Here is a 23,397-nt window from a genome sequence, read left to right as displayed (position 1 = left end):
TCATTCCCTCCATTGTCCCCACCCCTAGCCTGAGGCAGCCACTCTCTGCTTTCTCTCTAAAAAGCTGCCTGTTCTGGATACTTCATGTAAATCGCATTGTACAAATGGTGGCCTTTTGTGACTGACTTCCTTCACTTAGTATGTTTTGTTTTGTTTTTTAAAGATTGTATTCTTCAGTCATCTCTACATCCAACGTGGGGCAGGCTTGAACTCACAACCCTGAGATCAAGAGTCGCACACTCCACCCACTGAGCCCGCCAGGCGCCCCTGGTATAATGTTTTCAAGGGCCATCCATGTTGTAGCATGAATCAGATTTTTTCATTGCTGAATAATACTTCATTCTTTTTTCATTGCTGAATAATACTTCACCATGTGGGTGGGCCTCATTTTATTTATCTGTTCTGTCGTTGGTGGACGTTTGGGTAGTTTCCGCCTCTTGGCATATTATGAATAGGCTGCTGTGAGTATTCATGTACAAGTTTTGGTGTGGACCTGTATTTTCATTTCTCTGGTGAGTATATCTAGGAGTGGAATTTCTGGGTCATACGGGGACTCCGTTTAATTTTTTGAGAAAGTGCCAGACTGCTTTCCAGAGCAGTTGTACCACACTGCATTGCTAGCAGCATACAGGAGGATTCTGGTGCCTTCCCACCCAGCACTTGTTATTGCCCATCTCTTGGTCGGTGTAAGGATGAGGTGGTGGAGGCCTCTTCTGGTGGCCACTGTTGGCTCTCTGCTGGCATCACACAGAGCAGGCAACCTCAAGGCATGGCTGCACCCGGGCCACAGGAGCAAACTAAAGCCAGAGGCTCAAACACCGTTGAGAATTCTCTGCTTCTCCTCGCTCTTCTTCTCTGGGGATCTGCCTTATGCTCTCTGTGCCTCCCTGCTTCCCCGCTCCCATAGCCAGAGGGCAGACGGGGAGACCACCAAGAGCTCCCGAGAACATAGATCCTCAGCCCGGCCGCGCAGAGGGGCTAGTGGCTCTCATTCCCAGCCTCTGGTTTGGCGTTCTCAGGGGAGCCATTGGCCTGACTGGGTCCCATGCTCCCCTGGCCGGGTTGTGGCCCTTGAGCTGGGCCCTGTGTAAGCATGGCTGCTCCCACCCTCTCCCTTTCTCTACCCTCTAAGCAGAGGCTGAGGTGGAGCAGTTCCTGGAGGTAGTCCTAGGTGCCTGCTCTTTTGGAAGGCCTGGGGTGAGGGGGAAGAAGAGGCCTAGGTTGTCTTGGGGCTGCATGGACAGGGCCTGCAAAGTCCTTTGTCTTACAGAGGCTCAGACACAAAATGGGGCTGCCCAGGGCCAGATGTTGGGGGTCGGCATATGAATGACCAGGAAGTCTGGCTCCTGCCTCCAAAATCTTGGCCAATAAAGGGCACGTGAACACCTCAGCCCAGGACGTGGTGCAGGGCAGGGCTCAGAGGGGAGGTGCTCGAGTGAGTCACAGTTCTGACCTTATCTTAAGAGATTGGGTTTTCTACTCTTTTTTTTTTTTTTAAGATTTTATTTATTTATTAATGAGAGACAGAGAGAGAAAGAGAGAGAGAGGCAGAGGGAGAAGCAGGCTCCCAACTAGCAGGGAGCCCCATGCGGGACTCGATCCCAGGACCCTGGGATCATGACCTGAGCTGAAGGCAGATGCTTAACCATATGAGCCACCCAGGCGCCTGAGTTTTCTACTCTTTACTGTCCTTTGTTCTAGTAATTTATGTTCATACCCTTACCACCTGAGCAGGAGGGTACCTGTTTCTCCATATCCATGCCTGGGCTCTCCCTTGTCAACCTTTTAAACCGTTCTAATACGCACACACAAGTAAGCTCCTTATTTTTTATTTTTTATTTTTTATTTTATTTGTGTCTTTTTCCAAGTAGGCTCCACTCTCAGCGTGGAGCCCAACGTGGGGTTTGAACTCACAACCCTGAGATCAAGACCTGAGCTGAGATCAAGAGTCCGACGCTTAACCAACTGAGCCACCCAGGCACCCTAAGCTCCTTATTTTAATTTGCATTTACTTAATTTCTAATAAATGTTAAGGGTGTAACTGAACATCTTCTTGTATGTTTATAAGCCTTTACCTTTCTTTTACAAAAAACTGGCCATTTATAGCCATTGCTCATTTTTCTGTTGCCCTTTCGCTTACTGATTTGCAAGAACCATTGTATTAAGTTGAACCATTTGCAGTTACCATTTAATTTACCTTACCGTCAAATTTACCAGTTAATTCAAAATGGGTCGACAGTCTGCAGTTAAATATTGTTCATTTAAATAGATTAAAGATTCAGTTCGGCAGTGTGCCTGGATATAAGCTCAACATACAAAAATTAGTGAATTTTCTATGAACCAACAATAACCAAATGGGAACTAAAATAGGAAAAAGAGATACCATTCCCGGTACTCAGAGCACATCAGACAATTTAAAAAACTGCTTAGCAAATATCCCAGGGCCCAGAAGCCCCTGGCTTAGAATCAGCCAGCAGTGCTTATGAGCAAGACCATTCCTGGGTCCCATCTAGGTCTACTATTCACAGTTCTGGGTGGAACTGGGGCATCCAGAGCATTTTGGGTAGGGAGAAGAGAATAATTTTAGACTTAAAGTGTCAAAGGGGATTAAGAGGTACCAAGTGTCAAAAACAGTACCAAGATTTTTACATACCTTTTGCCCAGCTTCCCATAATGTTAACATCATATATAAACATGGTATAATGATTGAAACGAGGTAGTTACATTGGTGTGATGCTCTTAACCTCTACCACAGTCTTGCATTTTACCAGTGTCTCCAGTGCTGTCCCTGTTCTGCTCTAGGATCCAAGCCAGGATCTCACATGGCATTTAAAAAAGTATTTATTTATTTGGGGGTGGGGTGGGGTTGGGGGCGCGGAGGAGAGGGAGAGAAGCTGACTCCCTGCTGAGCACGAGCCCCAACGTCATTGTCTCAATCTCATGACCCTGAGATCACCACCTGAGCCGAATAAAGAGTCGGACACTTAAACGGCTGAGCCACCAGGTGCCCCTCACATGGCATTTTGTTGTCATGTCCCCTTAGCGCCCTGCCATTGGTGACAGTCCCTTAGTCTTCCCTTGTCTTCCATGACCTTCAGACTTTAAGAGTGCATACTGGTTAGTTATTTGATAGAATACCGTCAATTTTGGTTTGTCTGATGTTTTTAAGTAATGAGATTGAGATTTTGCATTTTTGGCAAGAACGTCACAGAAGTGACATTGTGCCCTGCTAGTGCATCATATTAGGGGCTCGCGATGCTGATTTGTCTCATTGCAGGTGGTGTTGACCTTGATGAGTTAGGGGCGTCTGCCAGGTTTCTCTGCTGCAAAGTTGATATTTTTCCTTTTGTAATTAATAAATATCTTGGGATGGGGAGATAATCTGATATGCTGATGTCTTGATTATCCTCAAACTGCTGCACACTGTTGTAGCATCCACTAGTTGATCATTTTTGTACCAGTTCTTACATAGCATTTGCCTAATCATGATTTTCTGTTTCCTTCTTTCTACATTGAGTAATTGGAATGCTAGTATAAGGAGCCTTTTCTTCTTTACCATTACTTTATGCATTCACTTATTTATTACATCAGTATGGACTTGTGGATATTTTATTCTGTGTTAAAACCTAACGTCATTGTTTCTCTGTTCTTACCCAGTTAATTCCAGCCTCTGTGTCGCTTTGACATGCCTCTGTCCCTTTTCTGAGCCTGTCCTCATTTTTGGCACTCACGAGATGCCAAAGACAAGATGAGCATCTTGCATTTTCCCTGCTCCAGCCCTGGGAGCAGTCCCTTCTCTGAAGAGTTTCTAGGACATGGAGACCTTTACTTCTGTACATACACACACATACTTACTGTATGCATGTAAGGGATCCATTGTGTGCTGGGCATGGTGCCCAGTCCCTGACATAAGTGGCTGTGAGGAGGTTAAGTGCCCTGCCCAAGGTCACACGGGCAGCAGGCCATCACGATCAAGACTTGGGTGTGTGGATGGCAAAGCCTTCCTTGTGTCGAGTGCTCCGTGTCGACACACTTGCATGATGCCGCACATGGGCAGGTGACAAGACAAACTCCACGTGCTGGACCCAGTGTGTGCGGAGTTCTGCTTCCTTCACCTGCCATTATTGCAGTGCTGGTGGCATCCAGCGCTCCCTCCTCAGAGGTGACGATGGCCTCCATTATGTTTTATGTGGCATTAATTACCCAAAGCAGTAACTGTTGGAAAGTAAACAACCTTTAAATCTTGGCTGGCCCAGGCAATTGCCTCCTGTTCTTGGGAACACCGTGATCTGGGCAGGAGGCCCTGCGCTGGGTTCCGCTCACTGGGCAGAGCCGCTCAGCGGGAGCACCTGGTAGGCAGGGCCCCGGGGGAGGCAAGCAGGGCCGGGCCTGCTCGGGGCAGCACCCGGGTGGTGGTGGCTGTGTCCCCTGCCCTCTCTCCCCCAGACAGCCGGGAAGAGACTCAGGTGGCTCTGGTGGAGTCGTCCCATGGTATGTCCCAGTTGGGTTGCTTCCTGACTGTGTGGCCTTGGGTGGCCCGGTCACTGGGAGCTATTGTGAGGGCTGGAGGGGCCCATCTGTGCTGCAGCACTGAGTGCAGTGGGAAGTGCGGGGATGGAGCTGAGAGCCTGAGATGGCGGCCGGCAAGGGTGCAGCGCTTACTGAGTGCCAGGCTGGAGGTACGTTCTCTCATTTAATCTCACAACCATCCTGCACGGGACAGTTGGCAGACGTAGAGGGGAAGGTGCAGGGAGGTTCGAGAACTTGCTAGGACACGGGAGGATCTAGGCTCAACTCCAGGGCATCTGACCTGACCCCAGCTGCCCTCCCCTCTTTTCGTCCTGGGCCAGGCCACAGGCTGCTGAGTCTTTGCCATTAAGTTGCAGTGTCACCTGGGGCACATCAGTACCTCTCTGGGCCTTGGTATCCTCACCTCTAAAATGGGCACAGTCATATTGTCCTGTGGATTCTTAGGGTGGTCTCGCAGAGAGATGCCAGGTGGAAGGAACCTCCCTGTGTCTGCCCTCATCTGCATGTGTTCCGTGTTCTTATTGGATGAAGACTGTTTTCCCCAAATGCCTACCTGTTTGGTTGGGTTTTGGGTACTGGCCTGACACTGGAAGCAAAAATACCAATCATTGTCATTGTGGACATCTGTTACGTGCCCGGAACAGTAGGAGGCACTCCCTACTCTTTGTTTTATGTGTTTTTCAAATTCACGTGTCATATCTTCCTAGTCCTCAACAAAGTTAATGCTAAAGGTGTATGGAATTTAAGAGGGAAGGGTCCTTTTCTGTCAACTGTGAGATGCATTATATTAGGCTCAAATAAAAAGGGGATGTGTAGAACATTTAAAAATGCAGTCACATTGTGTGCATATTATTCAGCAACTTTTTAATGGGGCATTTGTATAATAGACTGGGTGTATCTTCAGTATTGATGGGTATTGTCGAAATGTCCAGTAGGCTGTGACATAGAATCTCCTACCTCCAGGATGTGTGAGGGCCTAGCCCCGTGTTTTGTCCTTTTGGGATGCTAGCAGTCAAAGTTTTGCCAGTCTGATAGATGAAACTGGCATATGACATTATTGCCACTTGGCATTTCTTTGACCATTTAGGGAGGCTGGCATCTCTTCATACTCTTCTTGGTTTGGCTGACTAGTTCTAGCTCTATTAACGGCTTTAGGGAATTTAATATCAAATTCTGGCACCCTTAATTACAAGCCTGTCACATGCCAGTACTGTACAAGGGGGTGGTGTGTGCGCGCATGCGCGCACACACACACACATGCACGCACACACTCCTGGTTCAGGTAAACCAGTTGCTGGCCTCTCCTTCAGAGCTTCCAGTCTAGTTGATGAGCTCTGATTTAGGCATCGTGCAAGAAAGCCAAGGGGCAAAGCTGCAAAGCATCAAAAGAATTTGGGAGGGAGGAAGAGGTCAGCAGAAAAAGTGAATGTTACATAAAAATTCAGATTTCAGTGTATTTAAATAAAGTTTTATTGGAACACAGCCACACGCATTCATTCACATGTTTATGGCTGCTTCCTTGTTACGGTGGCAAGAGTCAAGGAGTTGTGACAGATATCTTATGGCCCGCAAGGCCGAACATAGTTATTGTCTGGCCCTTCAGGGAGAAAGCTGGCTGATGTCTGGGCTAGAAGGTTTTAGAAATCATGGCTTGTGAGGGAAGAGGGAGAAAATGAAGGTCTGTTGAGCACTTGTCTGGACCAGGTGCAATGTCAAGTGCCATACATCCCTTCCTTGGAAAAGAAGTTTCTCTTCTATGCCATATGGTCCTTGCCCTCCTTCCTCCATTTCTGCTACAGCTGGTGTGAGGTGGAGGTGAGGAAGGGCAGAGGGGCCGAGGCTGGGCACAGTCTTAAGGTTGGGGTAGAGGGAAGATTCTACACCCTTTGGAATGGCTTCAGGGCCCATTGGCAGGGTCCAAACCATTCTTCAGGATGTGGCCCAGGTCACATCACCTTACTGAGCCAGGTGAGGGCCCCCATGGCTCCCTGAGGACTAAAGCTGGAGTGCCAAGGTGGGAGGGGTCACCAGGGCTCTGCTGGGCAGGGTGGGGAGGGGGATGTGGAGCCTGTGACCGCCCCTGGTCCAGCTCACGCCACTCCTGGCACCTCAGCTCCTCTGGGCTGGGCTGGCCTGGGGGCCACCTGCCAAGGGCTAGTTCACATCTTCAAGTGCTGACCCTGGGGCTCCTTCCCACTGGCTTTTAAAAGGCCTTGAACAGCCTTCCACATAGAGGGTGGGGCTGGGGATGTTGGAGGGAATTGCCCTGAAGGCTTTGGGGGAGGCTGTAGAAAGACCACCCCTAGCTGGTAGGCACTGCTGTGGAGTGGTGTCTGCCAGTGTCCTCACCACTGGGAGGTTCAAGATCCAGCCCAAGACCTGCGCACCACTTGCTGCTGGGTGTTCCTTCAATCCTCCAGCAGCCCTCTGCCTTAAGCACCAATATTGTCGACATTTTGGAGATGTGGAAACTGAGGCTCACAAATGGAGCGATTTGCTGGTGGGTCAGTAGTGGGTCTAGCTATGAACCCAGACTCCAAACCTGGGTGCTAACCAGGTTCCCTAGGTGGTTTTGGGAGCATGCAGAAGAACACTGGGAGGTGCATATCTCTAATTTTTCAGTTACTATTTATGGTAAGTGATTGTGATTTTCTGTACGCAGGTATGGTACAGAACTGTGGGTTGATTAAATCGGCTCATCACTTATAGGCAGTTTATTTGAGTGCCAAAATTGTGGGGTGGTGTGTAAATGAGTGTGGTGAAGGCTCTCCCCGCTAGCATCTCCGAATACCCTCTACCCAGCACGTCACTGGTATGAAGGTGGCAGTGGGGGGTGTGTGGTGACTGCTCAGTAATGGAGTCCAAAGGACCCTCCCTCTCAGGTGGGGCTGGGGAATCAGAATACACACAACCCTAATGCACTGCAAATGACAGCCGGCTCTAAGTGTTCTTCCTTCACTCAGTCATGTTGTGTGTGTGTATGAATTTCAGATGATTGCATACTACAGAGAATTAGAGAACAAATACTCACGTGCCCAACACAGTTTTCAACCTTGCCAAATTTGCTTCTGATTTTACCTCTTTCTAAAGCTTTTCCTCCCTCCTCAGAAGCAAAACCACTTGTGAAGTTGATGTTGGTTTGAAATGTTGGTGTTGGTTTGAATCTCCATGCAGATTCTTAACTTTTTTACTTCCTTGTGTAATTAACCATAAAAGCTAACAGCATCATTTTCTTTTGTCTTCAAAGTTTATATCTAAGTAATTTCTTATGTGTCACCATGAACCTTTCTTTAAAAATTTATTTATTTTAAAATAATCTCTACACCCAGTGTGGGGCTCGAACTTAAAACCCTGAGATGAAGAGCCACGTGCTCTACCGACTGAACCAGCCAGGTGTCCTTACCATGTACCTTTTTTGCTTAATATTATGACTCTGAGATTTCTCCGTGTTGGTATGTGTCTCTAAAGTGCTCATTTTAAGTGCTGTGTGCAGTTAGCATGAAACTCTAAGTCAAATAAAAGAATTAACGTATCTCTTTTCCCAGTGCTGGATATATAGGTTGTTGACAGGTTTTCCCCATAATGAGCAATGCCGAAGTGAGCAATTTTTGTCTTTCTTCTAATATACATCAAGTGCTTCTTTAGGATATGCCTCTAGACTAGGATTTGCCTGACTGAAGGATTTGTATATCCTTAATGAAACTCTTTTTTGCCAGACTTCTCCAAAATGGTTATATCAATATAATACTAATATCAACAACTTCTGAGAGTACCCATTCTCTACATTGTAATCAACGCTTGATATTGTCAGACTGTAGTTTTTACCCCTCCAATCGATGTAAGATGGTATCTTACCTTACTTTGCATTATCCTGCATACTTGTAGAGACCAGCATCTTCTTGTGTGTATATTGATCATTTTCTTTTAACATAGGGTGATCATTATGGCCCAGTTTTCCAGGTCAGTCCCCACTTAAAGAGACTGTGTAATTATTAATAGCACCCCTGGCATTTCCTTCCTTCCTTCCTTCCTTCCTTTTTAAAGATTTTATTATTTGTTAGAGAGAGAGAGAGAGCATGAGCACAAGTGGGGGAGTGGCAGGCAGAGGGAGAAGCACGCTCCCTGCTGAGCAAGGAGCCCAAAGCAGGACTCCATCCATGATGATGACCTGAGCCGAAGGCAGACGCTTAACCGGCTGAGCCACCCAGGCGTCCTTTTTTTTTCTTAAGATTTTATTTATTTATCTGAGGGGGGGAGAGAGAGAGAGAGCATGCGAGTGGGGGGAGGAGCAGAGAGAGGGGGACAAAAGCAGACTCCATACTGAGCATGAGCCTGATGCAGGGCTTGATCCCACAATCCTGAGATCACGACCTGAGTTGAAACCAAGAGTTGGATGTTCAACCAACTGAGCCAGCCAGGCACCCTACCCCTGGCATTTTCAAAAGTGTTTCAATATAAATTTTAACATCGTTTTCTATGTAATATAAAGGACATAGTTTTTCCTCTGTGTATTTGTGTCTACTTTAAAAAATCCTTTCCTACCCCACAGTCATGAAAGAGTCTCATATTTTTTTCAGAAATGTTAAGGTTTTGCTTTTATTTTATGGTTTTTATTCACCTAGAATTAGTTTGTTATATATGGTGTGAGGTAGGGATGTGTTTTTTCCATATGGATAACCCGTTATTCCACACTCTTAAAAAGTCTATGTTTTTTCTCAACTGTCATAGATCAAGTTTCCAGGTATCTAGAAGTCTACTTCTGGGTTCTTTATTCTTTTTTTTTGGTCTGTTTCCATGTCAAAAATGATAATGGTTTCAGGTACTGTAACCATATATCTTTGGAGTATTTTAAATGGAGTAGGAATATGTGTTTCAGGGAGACTTTTTTATCATGAGGAAACAAATATCAGAACTTATGCCACAATGTGGTTACATGTCCATCAGACTTGGAAGGTGCATATTGCTTCAGGGGTACTGAAGTCATAGTGTATTAGGGATTTGAGCCTTAAGGGAAGGGAAGGGGAGGGTTTAAGTGTGTGGGAGAGGGTCATCAGATAAGATGAATATGAAGAAATTCAGGAGGAAATGTAATAGATGGACTCCTTGAATGTTAGAACCAGAAGGGACCTTTGAAGCCACTGGACACTCTGTGTAGTAGTTCAGCTAAGTGATCAGTCTTTGGAGTCTGACAGACCCGGATTTGATCTTCACCAAGATTCTTAACCTCTCTGGATCTTAACTTTAATTTCCTCATCTATAACATGAGGGCAATAATGGCTTTTCCTCACAGGACTCTTGAGAGGACTAAATCAAGTAGTGCACATAACGGGCTTGGCAATGTCCTGACATGTAGCTGTACAGAAACTAAATGGTAGTTACTTATTGCCCTATTTCCTTGATTCTAGGGCCGACTTTTTCTTTTGCCACATTTTACGATTCTGAAATTAGAACAGGCTTTCCTATCATTTCCTGTAGTACTTGTTTTTCTTCCCAGATTGTTGTTTAGAATGTGGGAAACAGAATATTTTTTATAGGATTTTTTTTTTAAAGACTTTATTTATTTGAGAGAACATGAGCGGGGTGGGCAGAGGGAGAGAGAGAAGCAGACTCCCCGCTGAGCAGGGAGCCCGATGCAGGGCTCGATCCCAGGACCCTGAGATCATGACCTGAACCGAAGGCAGATGCTTAACTGACTAAGCCACTCAGGCGCCCCGGGAAACAGAATATTTTATAGACTAGGAAATGGAGCCAACATGCTATATGCAGGATCACCCAGCAAGTTGGTTTGGTCATCCTAGGAATCTGCTATTCCTAGAGAGAAGGAAGGAGAAAAAAACCCATCTTAACTTGGGATGGGGATGGTTTATATGCCATGAGACGCTGTAGGCAAACTTTAGTTAGGGTGGGAAATGGAACCTGATGCCTTCCAGAAGAGAGAAGTTGAGAGAGAATCATGTAGAACTACAGATGTCCTTTGCCCAGCAAATGACACCCACCAGGTAGGATGTGGTAGGTTCTGGAAACAGATTTAGTTTTTGCTCCTGGCTCTGCCACTTCTAGTTGTGCAAGCTTGCCCAAGTCGGGTAATGTCTCTGAACCTCTGCCTCCTTCTCTCAGTGGGGCTCATGATCCTAAGCTGCCCCTGTCACAAGCTGTTGACTTGTGCTGAGCTTTGGGTGAGTTAATCCCGAGCAGGACTTTGCCATTATGTAAGCACCCAGTGAATGGAAGCTGCTAGTTCTTGCTCCCCAAAGGCATGCCTCTCCCCTCCCACCACCTTGCCTCAGTTTTACTTGGGATTACTTACTCACTCATTCACCCCCTCCCCTACGGAAATCCTGCACACTCTTCAAAGTCCAACTTCAATGTTACCTCCTGATTCAGACCTTTTGTCACCCTTCCCACCCTCCCCATTCTCTGTGAGTGTTGCCCAACTTTGGATCTCTCTTGTCTCTTAGGGAGATTTTTCAAATTCTGCCTTATATAAGTGCTTTTCCTGTGTGGTGTGATACAACCCAGAAGACTGCTGACCTTTGAGGGCAAAAGCGTGTCTTAGTTTTGTAAACCCTACAGTCATAGCACAGAACAGCATTGTAAAGAAATATAAAATCACATTTAAGCACTTGCTGAGTACCTACTGTGTGTCAAACAGTGCAGTGGTAAGCAGAACAGATAGACTCTGTGCCTTCCCAGAGCCCACTTCCTATGGCTCCCAACCCTGTCCAGAAACGATGCAGGCGAAGCAGAGAGGTGCCCCTGTGCCCCCGGTCAATTCTGCTTTTGTGACCTTGCTCATCAGTGTGTGTGACCACAGACCAACCATGGCCTTCTGATGGCCCCGCACTGTGTGAGAGCTGGGCTTGGGGAGGTTGGCCTGGCCCCAGTGTTGGCATCAAGGCAGGCATGGGAGGGAGGGGCTCCAGAGCGTGTGTGTGCAGGAGGAAGGGACAAGGGCGGGAGATTGGAGAGGCGGTGGAGAACCGCATGGGTCAGGTCTCTGCAGCAGGTGGAGGAGGCCGTAGCCCCGGGCCTAGGGCCCCACTTAACTAGCACTGATTCCAGACTCTTATGTTCAGGCTCAAGAAAGTGCCCTGGGTGGGGCAGGAGGAGCCTTGGGGTTGCATGAGCTGGGGCTGCCCTGCAGAGCTGGGGGTCAGTATTAATTGGGTCCTGGGGTGCCCATAAACCCATGGTGATGACCACTTGGGCCTCAGGCCTCATGCCAGAGCCGGCTACATTTTTCCTTGGAGAAGGTGGAGGACACTGGAAAAACCAGTTAGGGTGTGTGAGGCTCCATTTTATGTTGCTGTTAAGGGAATGTTGGCTCAGGAGCCCGGAAATGTCTGTTAAAAATCTGGCTTTTTCCGAAAGCTAGAAGTGTTGGTTAGGTCCGCAAAACCCTTCTATGAGTTGCATCTTCTGAGCTGGCAAGTGGGCAGGCCAAGAGTTTGGGGTTTGCGCCTCCTCCCTCTGATGGGAAGGGGGCCCAGCCCATCGTCCTGAGGGGGGCGGGGGCGTGGTACAGCCTTGTGTCTGCTGGGCCTGTCCCGGGGGCTGGTGGAAGCTGGGAAGGGCACCGGCTGAGTGGGTATTCCTGCGCGTGGCCAACCTCATTTTCAGGCTGGGTGGGAGCCATGGGGACGAGCTCTGTGACCTACAGCCCTGTGTCCATTCTGCTCTTCTCCAGGTCCCTAGGATTCACGTGGTGTTTTGCAGTAGTTGTTATTTATTCCAATATTTGGAATAAATGATTTAATTGCATGTTCTTCACCCATTCTATTATTCATCATAGGGAGGAGTATATTAGCTTCCTGTGGCTGCTTTAAGAAATTACTACAAACGTGTTGGCTTAACACAAAACAGCAGAAGTTTATTCTCCTGTAGTTCCGGAGGCTAGAAGTCGGAAATCCGGTAGGGCCATGCTGCTTGGCAGGGCTTTAGGGGGGAATCCATTCTCTGCATCTTGCAGCTTCTGGGGGCTCCAGGTGTTTCTTGGCTTGGGTCCCTCCAGTCCCTGCTGGTCACATTGCCTCCTCTCTATACCCCGCGTATCTCTTACAAGGACACTTGTCATAAGATTTAGGGACCTCCAGATAATCCAGGGATATCTCCTCATCTCAGTGTCTTTAATTGCATCTGCAAAGACACTTTTTCCAAATACAAGATAACATTCACAGGTTCTAGAGATGATAATATGGACGAATCTTTTTGGGGGAATGGGCAGCATTCCACCCACCAGGGCGGGGGTGGGGGGGTTAGGCTTTTTCTAATCATGGCTGTTTTCACTATTTTAAAACTGCTAGCCACTGGGTTTGTGCTGTTCCTAATTTGTTGTTGGCATTTAAGTTTCATTCATATATATGGGTGTATGTATACATATAAATATACATACATATGTGTGTGTGTGTGTGTGTATATATATGGAGAGAGAGATTTTAATATATGTAGATTTCCCTTTTCCCCAATTTTGGTTTCAGAAAGTCCTTCCCTATTGAGTGTCTGATATGTATGATTCATGTTTGCATAAAACCTTAAGAAAGTTGACTTCAGTCCAGTGGTATCTTGTTTTGATATTTGCTATGAGGTGAGTACCTGCAAAACCCAGGGAGCTCCGTGTTAGGCCTGTAGTGGAGTGAACCGCACTGTGCCATGGTCAGCCTCCTGGTTTCCATGATGTACCATATTTACCTTGGCTGCCACCACTGGGGAAACTGGGGGACAGGTATTCAGGACTATTTTTGTTACTTCTTGTGAGTCTGTCCTTATCCTCATCTAAAAATTAAAACAATGTCAAACAGCCAGTCAGATTTACCAGTACCATCATTAAATCATTCTCTCTTAATTTGTAAAACATCCTTTATTAAGTTGTGAAATATGTATGGGTGTTTTAGAGTTGTGGTTACACTTCTTTAATTTGGGGAAGAATTGACATCATTTGATAAATGGTCTTCCTGTCTAGGAATGTGATGTATCCTATTTATTCAGACTCTATTTTATTTCCTGATAACACGTGTAGTTTCCTTCAGGTTATTCATAGATGCAGTTCTCTCTGTTATGACTGATGAGTCTTTTCCCCATGTATATTCTTTAACCAGCTTGTGCTGGTTCTGTGTCACCAAATAGAATCCCCCACACCCTTTAAATACATGAAATTCTTTTAACTTGGGAAAATGCTTTTCGTTCTGCAATTAGAGACAATGTTTAACAGGCTTTTACTCGTTCCTCTAACCTGCTTTCTGAAAGGGTATGGTCAGTTACAATAAGTAACGTGGATTTGAGTGGGTGGCTGTGTTCTCCATCCAAGTGAATGGGGGGGCGTCCTTTATGAGGTAAAGAACTGTGAAGTTCTGTTCCATAAATTTAACGTTAACTACCTTTTATTGAATTCTATTTCTTTGAAAATTGTAGAGGTGCTGTGTCTTGGGGACACATGATTTGCTCCCTGGGGTGTCCTAAGCGCAACCAGGTTGGGGGACAGATGGGGGTGTGTGGCCCAGAGAGCCATCTGAGTTGGCCGTGGACTGACTCCTCGCTCTGTCCCTTGGGGCCGTGAGGCCTGGGTGGCCACTGAGGAGGTCAAGAAGGCCACTGTCTGGGTGAACCCCAGGTCTGAAACTCCTCAGAAATGGAAAATGTCCTGTTAACCCCCTTCTAGGTCAGTCTTATGAAATCCGGCTGCTGGAGAATCGGAAGCTGGGAGACTTTCAAGATCTGAACACAAAATATGTCAAGGCAAGGCTGCGGGGCCGCTCTCCCTCCTCAGGAGTTGTTGGCGGGGTGGGGGCATGTCTGGGGACCTGGGCTTGCTGGGGGTGGGGTCAGGAGTGCCTGGGAGGTTTGGGGAGAGCTCCAGAGTGGGAGTGGGTTTCTGTTCCTTGGAGCGTGCTGTCTGAACAGCCAGGGGCAAGCCGGCGGTGCTAAGAGCTGGAGGGTCCTGGGCTGATGGAACAGGCTCTGGGTTGAACAGACTCAGGTTTGAGCCTGGCTTTGCCACTTACTGAACTTTCCTGAGCTTCAGTTGGCTCATCTGCACAAAAAGGTATATAGGTTAGCCATGTATGTAAAGCACTTAGTAATTCTGGAAAAGAGAGAGTCCTCATTCTCAGTGTCCTGTTATTGGGGTTCTGAGTGGGGAGAAGCCTACGGAGCTTGAGAGCTAGGAAGGAAGGCTCCAGCAGGAGGGGTCTTGGTCTTAAAAGGTGGGAGGTTTGCCCCAGTGGGAGTTTTCCTTGGGGCTCCTTCTCGGCCCCACACTTACCTGTCCCTCCACTGGCCTCTCTTCCCTAGAGCATCATCCGCGTGGTTTTCCACGACCGTCGGCTGCAGTACACAGAACACCAGCAGCTGGAGGGATGGCGGTGGAGCCGGCCTGGGGACCGGATCCTGGATATCGGTGAGTCTCCTGGGCCATGAGGGGCCCAAGGCACTCTGAGCACATTGGGGTTCTTCCCCGATACCGTCGGACTCATGCCTCCATAGGGCACTTTAATACACTCCTGCCCTGGGTGAAATGCTGTGGGGGCTGGCAGACATGCCCATGCCACCAGGCCTGCCCTCGGGGACTTCTGATTCAAAGGCCTACCATCGGGGATTGCTGGGAAGGCTTTGCAGAGGGTCCTGCCTTAAAGGAGTTTGAGAAGGGAAGCATGGGCATCGCAGAGATGGGCAACAGAAATTGAATTTTGGGGTCTGAGGCACTGGTCTATGCGTAGTCTTTTATCTCGAACCCTGGGAGCCATTGGGTTTTGGAATTTAGAAGTTAGAATGACAACAGGGCACATAGACCCCCTAGTGACAGGTAATGCCTCACAAGAGGCAACCAGGCCCACTAATATTCTGCAGTAGCGTTAAAATGTTCACCCAAAATGGGACAAAGACTCGAAATGGCTTCATGGCAGTTTAAGTTGGGCTTGCTGCCAAATGAGTTATGCAAAACTTAGTTTTCAGGACTTTCGGCATTTCAAATTGTGGTTAAGGAATTTGGACCTGTAATGAGAGAGACCTTCCCTAAATCTTCGGGAGTGGCTGACAATTGCACTTTTGTGTGTGTGTGTATGTGTGTGCAGATATTCCACTGTCTGTTGGTATCTTGGACCCCAGGGCCAGCCCGACCCAGCTGAACGCAGTTGAATTTTTGTGGGACCCTTCAAAGAGAGCCTCTGCGTTCATTCAGGTAAGCGGGAGGGGGAAGCCAGAGTTTTGGGGCCTGTATGTTCCTCAAAATTATCCACCCGCGGGGTCCCGATGGGCTCTGTTCTGTGTTGCAGGGATGCACGTTGTAGGGAATGGGGTACAGGAGTGTGGCTCAGTCACAGAGCTGGTTGGTCCCCAGAGCTAGAAGAGGACTTGGCATGTTGTAGAACTCTGTGTGGGTTTTGCTTAACAATATGTAAGCTTGTTACAAAATAAGTATGTCCTCGCATAGATAACATGTAATGAAATTTTTTTCCAGGAGAGTTTCTTTAATTCAATTAATTATTTGGTGATCAAGCACCTGGTGTGGATCCAGGGGCATGGCGGGGCCGCTGTGCTTCTGGGCTGACACACGCTCTCTCCCTTACTCTATGTCCCTTTCTGAGCCTCTTAGTTTTTCTACCTGTCTTATAAATCAGATAATGAACATAAAGTGATTACTGCAGTGCCTGGTCCATAGCAATTGCTCAGTAAAAGTTAGTGATTTTTTTTTTTTACATAATTACAATATTCTTATTGTATTTTAAAGTTATGATTACAATATTATTGTATTACCACAATAATATATATTATTGCAGTAGTATAGTATTACAATAAAAAATATGTTACCCAGTGCCTTTTTCTGTAGCAGGTACTGGTAACATAGAAATGGTTCTAGCCTCCCGGTCCTGCTCCTGGCCTGGCCCGAGTAACCGGGATGCCAGGGCCACTGGGGACAGAGCTGTGCAGTCTGTGGGATCTGCCAAAGGGGAGGAGGGAGTGAGGGTGGGGCCACTGGGGCCCCTGGGCCTGAGCAGTGGCGAGGACGGAGCTGCTCAGGCAGGGCCTCCAAGGTCAAGGGACAAAGGTGGGAGGGCGTGCCCTTTGTAAAGGGGACAGGGGGAGGCCATCGCCCCGATGGGAGTGTGGGTGGGAGAGCGGGGAGACTGAGGCAGGTGTGCACCTGACGAGGCAGGACGGAAACCTCCATTTGGCGAGGGGCCCTTGAGGAGTCCAGGACCTGGCCTCACCCCTCTCCTTGCTCCTGGCCCACATTTCCCCTTCCAGGTGCACTGCATCAGCACAGAGTTCACTCCCCGGAAGCACGGCGGCGAAAAGGGGGTGCCTTTCCGGGTGCAGATTGATACATTTAAGCAGAACGAGAATGGGGAGTACACAGAGCACTTGCACTCAGCCAGCTGCCAGATCAAGGTGTTCAAGGTAGGATGTCCTTGCCCCACTGTGCACACCTGTGGCCGCCATGCCCGTGGGGTCCCCGCCTGTGCTGGACAGGGACAGCCGCGCAAGCCTGGCGTCCCGTGCACCTGGGCCCCCGAGGAGCGTGAGCCCGCACGTCCTGGGCTGACAGGGCCTGCCCGCTGTGGGCGTCCTGTGCGGGGGCACCTTCTGTCGTGCAGCATCACGGGTGGCTGTGCCCGGCTCTGCTTTGTAAGACTGCCAGGACTTGCACGTGTTTAGGTTTTCGTTTTCTTCCCAAGCGCTTTGTAGTTGGCCACGGATTCTGTAGTAGCCCATTAGATTCTCCTTAAAAATCAAGTCAAGAGACCCCGTGCGGAAGTCCTGGCCCCAGATGTTCTTATGGAGGGCCCGAGGCTGTAGAGCTCCCTGTGTCGCGGCCTCCTGCTGGAGAAGGAAACATGTTTGGAGGCATCTCCTCTCTTTTCCTTCCTGTGTCCCCCCTCTCCCCCACCCCGCCCCCCGCAGTTGCCTGTTCACTACTTTTCATCTCAGCTGTCTGGACCGATGCATCCTAGACATGGTCGGTGGCTGGTGCTGCAGCCCAGAGTCCTGCATGGCCTGGGGAGATGCAGGGTTGCAGCAGAGCCTGTGGCGTCCACAGGGGTGAGGGAGGGGCGGGCCCCGGCTCAGTTAGCGAGGCCGCCCCAGGTGGGAAGGCACGGGTCGTGGTGGGAGCGTGATTGTCTTTCGTGCCAGAGCGGTAGCACTCTTCAGAAACCTGCTTCGGGACGATGACTCCTTGCAGTCAAGCCCACCATAGTTGTTTCCTGTTGCCTCTGGAACAAAGGATCACAGGTTTAGTGGCTTCAAGCCACACACACGTATTACCTCTCAGGGCTGGTGGTCAGAAGTCCGACGAGGTCTCACTGGGCTACAGTCAAGGTGTGAGGAGGGCTGCATTCCTTTCCGGAGGCTCCCTCTCCTTCCCTTTGCCAGCTTCTAGAGGCCTCTGCGTTCCTTGCCTGTGGCCCATCCGCCTGTCTTCAGAGCTGGCAAGAGCGCCGGGCTCTTGGGGTCACACCGCTCCGACCTCCTCTCCCCGGCCCCTCGCCCACCTTTACTGGCCCCGTGATTACGTCGGAGCCTCTGGGATGCCGCAGGCTCATCTTCCTGTGCCCTTCTCCCACTGCTCGCAGTCCTGATTCCGCTGCAGCCTTGGGAGCTGACAGCCTCAGGCTCCTGGGGATCAGGACGTGGCCGTTTCTGACGCACACCCCTCCCCTGAGCCCGACTACCGGTGCGGTGGGTGCTGCGGCCTCTGGTCTTCCTTCTTGCTGCCCGCTCCGGGATCTTGGGGTGCTGACTTCCCGTGGATGGCCCCACAGCTGCGCCGCCGGATGTCTGTGCCTGTCCCCGGTCACACCTCTGTCCTCGTCGTGTGCGCCACATCTGTGGCCCTGCTGGCTGTCCTTGTGCTCAGGTCCAGTGGCATCCAGCGGAATTCCTGGGGCTCAGAGGCCGCACAGCGCAGCAGGAGAGACGGACAGTGTCTCCCCCCGCTGGAGTGCCTAGGCCTTCCCATGGCCCCCGCCAGCTCCCCTGTCTACACCTCGAGGCAGAAGTTCAGGGGTGAGGGCTCCAGGCTTTTGGACCACACACCAGCTATCACGGGAATTGATCCGGAAGCTGCCTTGTCTGAGTGACCCAAGGAAGGCCTTGGCATCTCCTGCAGGGACGTAGGGGCCCCAGTCACCTGAAACTGGCTTCTCAGAATGCCTGGGGAGGTGTGGCTACCCTGTGCGCCCAGCCCCATCACAGAAGCAGTTCAAGCGGTTGCGTGCAAGCGCCAGGCAGAGTCTCAATGACTTGGCTGTCATTCTTCCACCCCAGTCACCCTCGTCACGGGGAAGCCTCCTGCTTGGCTGGAGCAAGGCTCGGGCTTGGGGGTGGGGGGGGGTGTCAGGGCCTCTTGACAGGACAGACAGGACCCCTCTCGGACCAGCCAGCTCTCCACAGGCCTCACTGGGACAAGTGCCTTCCCCACACGCAGGCTCGCCCTATGGCCTCTGGACGGTGAGGAAGAGCCTCCTGTTAGGGGCAGGGGCTGGGGAGCAGGCAGGCCACTGGGGTATAGGTGCTGCGTGCCTGGTCTTTCTCTGAACACCAGATCTGTCATCCCTGCCCCCAGAGGACCCCCTGCAGACCTGCCTCTGTTTTAACATGGGTATCACATCACCCCGAGGGTGGTCTCCTAAAACGCTCTTGAGCTGGAAATGAAAAGCTGTGTGGCCTGAGGCAGGTGCATTCTGGGATGAAAGTCCCTGAAGGTGGCAACCCTGAAGGTTGTTTTCACTGATTGTGCACCATGCACGGTCCACTGCATCCACAGGGAGACCGCTCAGTTTGGGGCTCTGGGGCTGCTTGGAGGCTTAATGTCAGAAACCACCAAGCAGGCTGTGAACTCAGAGAAGGTGATAGTCACAGGACGTCCAGAGCGTCCCAGGAGCAGGGCTGGTGGGCCAGCCTGGTGGCGATATATACCTGGACATGCTCTCTTGGATTCTTCACCTGGTCAACACTTGCTTCTGCTTTGGGTTTTTGTTTTTGAAGACCCCGACCAGCCAGAGCAGGTTCTTCTCCATTCTTGATAAGTCACTTGAGCCTCAGTTTCCTTACCTGTAAATGACAGGAGTAGTAGTGCCTCTGTAAGTTGCTCATGTTTGCTGGGCGCCCAGCATAGGCTCTGTGAGGTTGGAGGGGTTACCCTGTGTGGGGCGTGTGAGCGGGGAGCTGCACGCTAGTCCTGGAGTTGGGAGCTGGGAGGCCTTCACGATGTGTCCAGGATTTCCCAGCACACAGGTGCAGACCAAACTCCCACCAGCAGCCCTGACTTCTTCCACTTCCTTCGCCCTCCACTGGTAACCCAAGGCACGCATTGCAATTTGCTGTGGCTCCCAAGGGTTTTGTCCATGGGCCAGCAGCCCCTGGTAGAGGGGCTGGCATTTCCCCCTGAGCAGCTGAGTGGCAGGACCCTGTAGTAGGCCGTGAGTTCCCTCAGGTGAGGAAGGGGAGGGGCTCCAGGAGGAGGACCTTGTGCTTGACACCTGGGAGGTGAGCGAGGATCCTGCCTGGACTCCCGGGCCCCGGGGAGAGGCCGGGAGCACGCAGGCCTTGGGGACTGTCGCCGAGCCCCGGGTCTTTCTGTGACAGCCGCCTCTACTCACTTTGGACTAATTGGACTCCTGTGCTCTGCACTTGTAGCCCAAGGGAGCTGACCGGAAACAGAAGACTGACCGGGAAAAGATGGAGAAAAGAACTGCCCAGGAGAAGGAGAAGTACCAGCCGTCCTACGAGACCACCATTCTCACAGAGGTGAGCTGGCCTACTGCTGGGGTGTGGCCTGCCCCCACCAGCCTTTTGCCAGGAGCAGGATGATGGCGCACTGTTGGTTTAGATTCTTGGGAAGAACGCCTCCTGTGGGTAAATGCCTCTTTTGAAAGTGCCCGTGAAGTCGTGGTAGGTTCCCAGGTCCAGAGCTGTGGTTCATGTGATGAGGCCCGGGGGTCGGGACGGCGTTTCCGAAATAACTTCCAGCCTGGTGCTGCCATTTGCACTTTCCAGAATCTGGTGATTATCATTTTAATAGGTAAAGCTCCAAAATCCAATAGAGGAGAGTGTATATACATCAGAGAATACCTCTCTCCAAACTGTCCTGGCCTCGAGCTTTCCCTCCCCGGGGCGCCTGGCGTCTCTGGGTCCTCATGTACGTGGCCCAGCTTTCTCTTCCAGTGAAGCCAATTCGTCCAGTTCATCCACACCCGCTGCCTTTACACCCAGCGGTGTACACTGACATGCTGTTTCTGTAACTTGCTTGCCTTATCTAATAGCCTAGCTTGGAGTCTGTTCCCCATCTGTTCATAAAGAGCTTTCTAGTTCTTTACCCAGAGGCGTGGCCTCTGTTATGTAGATAGATGGCCTGTGGGTGGACGTTTGGTGCCTTCTGGGCTTGCTGTGTCCACAGGGTGCAGCGAGTGACCCTGGGCGCTTGAGGTTCTGCGTGTGGTAGAGATCTCTGCAGGCTTCCGTTCTCAGAGTGGGCTCCCCAGGTCAAGGGCTGCGAACTACTTTGCTGCCCTGTTGTTTGGATGGATACTGGAATGTGTTCCCTCCTAACCCAGACTCCAGCAGCACCCTGCTCCCCACCATCCTTGTGTCCAACATTACTTCTCACACACTCACTGTCTCAGGTGCTTCTTCCTCCTGCCACTGGTCACCGCTGGTGCCACTTCTTTCTGGGCTCTGTTGTTTTTTTTTAAACAACTATTCCCCACTGCATTCTGTAATCAGTCCAGCTCGTGGGTGTTTGTTTGTTGAATAATTTGACGTGCTTAGAAAGCCCTCCACAAATACATGAGGCCCCGCACCGGCCATGGTGGGGGTTAAGACTGTGTTAAGTGAGGAGGGGAGGCCCGGGCACAGAGCACCTAAGAGAATGGTGGCCAGTCCTGCTTGATGAGGTGTGTGTGTGTGTGTGTGTGTGTGTGTGTGTGTGTGCGCGCGCGTGTGTGTGTGTGCGTGCGCGCGCGCATGTGTAATAAGCCATGTGCAGAAGGGTATTTGCAACAAGATAGAGTATGGAAGCTAATTTTGCGGCAGAGACAGATATGTACTGGTGTTTCATCAGGCTCAGGATAACAGTGGCCAGAGAGTCCCGGCGTAGGAAGAGCCTGGCTTACTCTCAGCAGCAAAGCAGTGCTAGGCCCTGCATTTGTGAATTAGCGCTCAGACCAGTTAGCTCTCCCCAGGCCCTAGTCCCCTCTGTGGGGGCACCCCAGGGTGCTCTCCATGCTCCCACAGCCCTCTGCCTCCAGACACCTTTCCGTTCTAGGCTGAGCCTCAACCTCTCTGCTCCTGACTCTCCTCTGACCTCCACCTGATGGCCAGGGGTGCTTTAGACCACGTCCTTCCAAGCCCTTCTCAGAGCGTGGTGCAGTTGGTCAAAACCCCCACCTGGCCCATGACCTTGCCAGGTGACAGGTTGTTGGCTTTTCCTCCTCAGCTCCCAAGTTTAGCACCGCAAAATTCCAGCCCACATGCACAACAGAGTTAAATATTTACCAACCTGTGGCTCGGTGGATGATAGTAAATCTTAGGAATGCTTCAAATTGGCTGTCTCCAAAGAGGTGTCATCACAGGGAAGGGAAGAAATGAATACTTTGTCTGCTGGCTTCCCCAACAGGCAAAACCTGTATGTCTTTGCTTTCTTTGGGCGATTCTCACATATGTTCATTTTTGGCTTCTGCACAAGAAGTGCCTTGAGGTCAAGGATCACGTCTTTCGTGTTTTCTTTGTCTCCCTTAGCTCCTCGCAGGACACCTGACATGTAACAAACATACATAGAATGATGTCCAGAGGGGCTGGCCTGCTCTTGGAGGTGCTCACGTGCCTTGTGCTCTCCAGGGCCTGTTGGCCATTTCTGTTTTCAAATAGTGCGGGTTTTAGTACTGAACTTTTTGGTAAGATTTTTATTTATTTATTTATTTTAGGGAGCGAGAGAGTAGGGGGAGGAGCAGAGGGAGAGGGAGAGGGACAAGCAGACTCCCCGGTGCGCGTGGAGCCTGGCGCGGGGCTCCATCTCATGACCCCGAGAGCATGACCTGAGCCGAAACCAAGAGTCTGGACGCTTAACCGACTGAGCCACCCAGGCGCCTCAGTACTGAACTTCACTGATGATTTTTGTTTGGAAGTTATCCGTGTCCAGTGCTCCCTCTTTCATGCGTGGACACACATTCGTCTACACCTGGAAACCCTGCCCTCCAGGCAGCTGGCCTCTGTCGTCAGCTCTTTCCCTGTGGACCCAGGTGACCGATGAGGTTTCTTTCCCTCGTTGGTTCGACTGCTAGCAAGCCCACGGAGACGCATGCCTTGCTTCGCTTGCTCTGGGAATGGCTGCATCTCAGGTCTCTCCTGTGCCATGCTTGAATTCTTGGGCGTGGCCCTAGTAAACCCACACTTTGCTGCCTCATGTGGGCCCTGGGAGACTTGGGGGGAATGCTGAGGGATCCGTGGTTTCCTGCGCCGGCCTCGATGGATGCTGGTTTGCGGGGGAGGGGAGCCGGGTCAGCACCTCTGTAGCCTGAATTCCTCCTGACTGCCACGGCCCGCGAGTCACTGCCGCCCTCTGCTCTTTCTGCAGTGTTCCCCGTGGCCGGACATGGCCTACCAAGTGAACAGCGCCCCGTCTCCAAGCTACAATGGCTCTCCAAACAGCTTCGGCCTTGGTGAAGGGTACGTCCGCCGTCTTTCCCTTCGGAGGTCCTGGAGTGATGATGGGTCTCGGCTCCTTCCTTGATCTTCTTCCCTGTGTCTTCCCCCGCTTGGTGTGCTGGCACCAGAGTGGGCTGCACGTTTTCTGTGCTTGGACATGCTTCTGTAAACACTGTCTGCTGGGGCAGAAGCCGCCCTCCCACCCCTTTCCCCCGGTAGAAGCAGGTG

The 23,397-nt window shown here is 50.4% G+C and overlaps 1 protein-coding gene across 3 annotated transcripts in view; it reads left to right on the top strand.

Moving 5' to 3' along the window:
* TFCP2L1 (transcription factor CP2 like 1) overlaps window positions 1-23,397 on the top strand; it is a 55,080-nt gene that overhangs the window by 18,559 nt on the left and 13,124 nt on the right. For 2 of the 3 annotated variants that reach the window (XM_028101364.1, XM_088022168.1), the window contains 6 exons: window positions 14,186-14,262; window positions 14,818-14,923; window positions 15,597-15,703; window positions 16,771-16,923; window positions 20,164-20,274; window positions 23,099-23,190. In XM_028101364.1, the coding sequence (XP_027957165.1) occupies window positions 14,186-14,262; window positions 14,818-14,923; window positions 15,597-15,703; window positions 16,771-16,923; window positions 20,164-20,274; window positions 23,099-23,190 (646 nt within the window). Of the gene's footprint in view, window positions 1-14,185; window positions 14,263-14,817; window positions 14,924-15,596; window positions 15,704-16,770; window positions 16,924-20,163; window positions 20,275-23,098; window positions 23,236-23,397 lie in introns of all 3 variants that reach the window. The other variant, XM_088022166.1, reaches the window with a different exon arrangement.

The sequence above is a fragment of the Eumetopias jubatus genome, unplaced genomic scaffold (assembly GCF_037043125.1).
Source record: "Eumetopias jubatus isolate StellerSeaLion01/CBP00866 unplaced genomic scaffold, mEumJub1_p1.0 scaffold_3, whole genome shotgun sequence".
Classification (NCBI taxonomy): Eukaryota; Metazoa; Chordata; class Mammalia; order Carnivora; family Otariidae; genus Eumetopias; species Eumetopias jubatus.
Note: the sequence above shows the minus strand (reverse complement) of the source record. Positions and strands in the feature narration are given on the sequence as shown.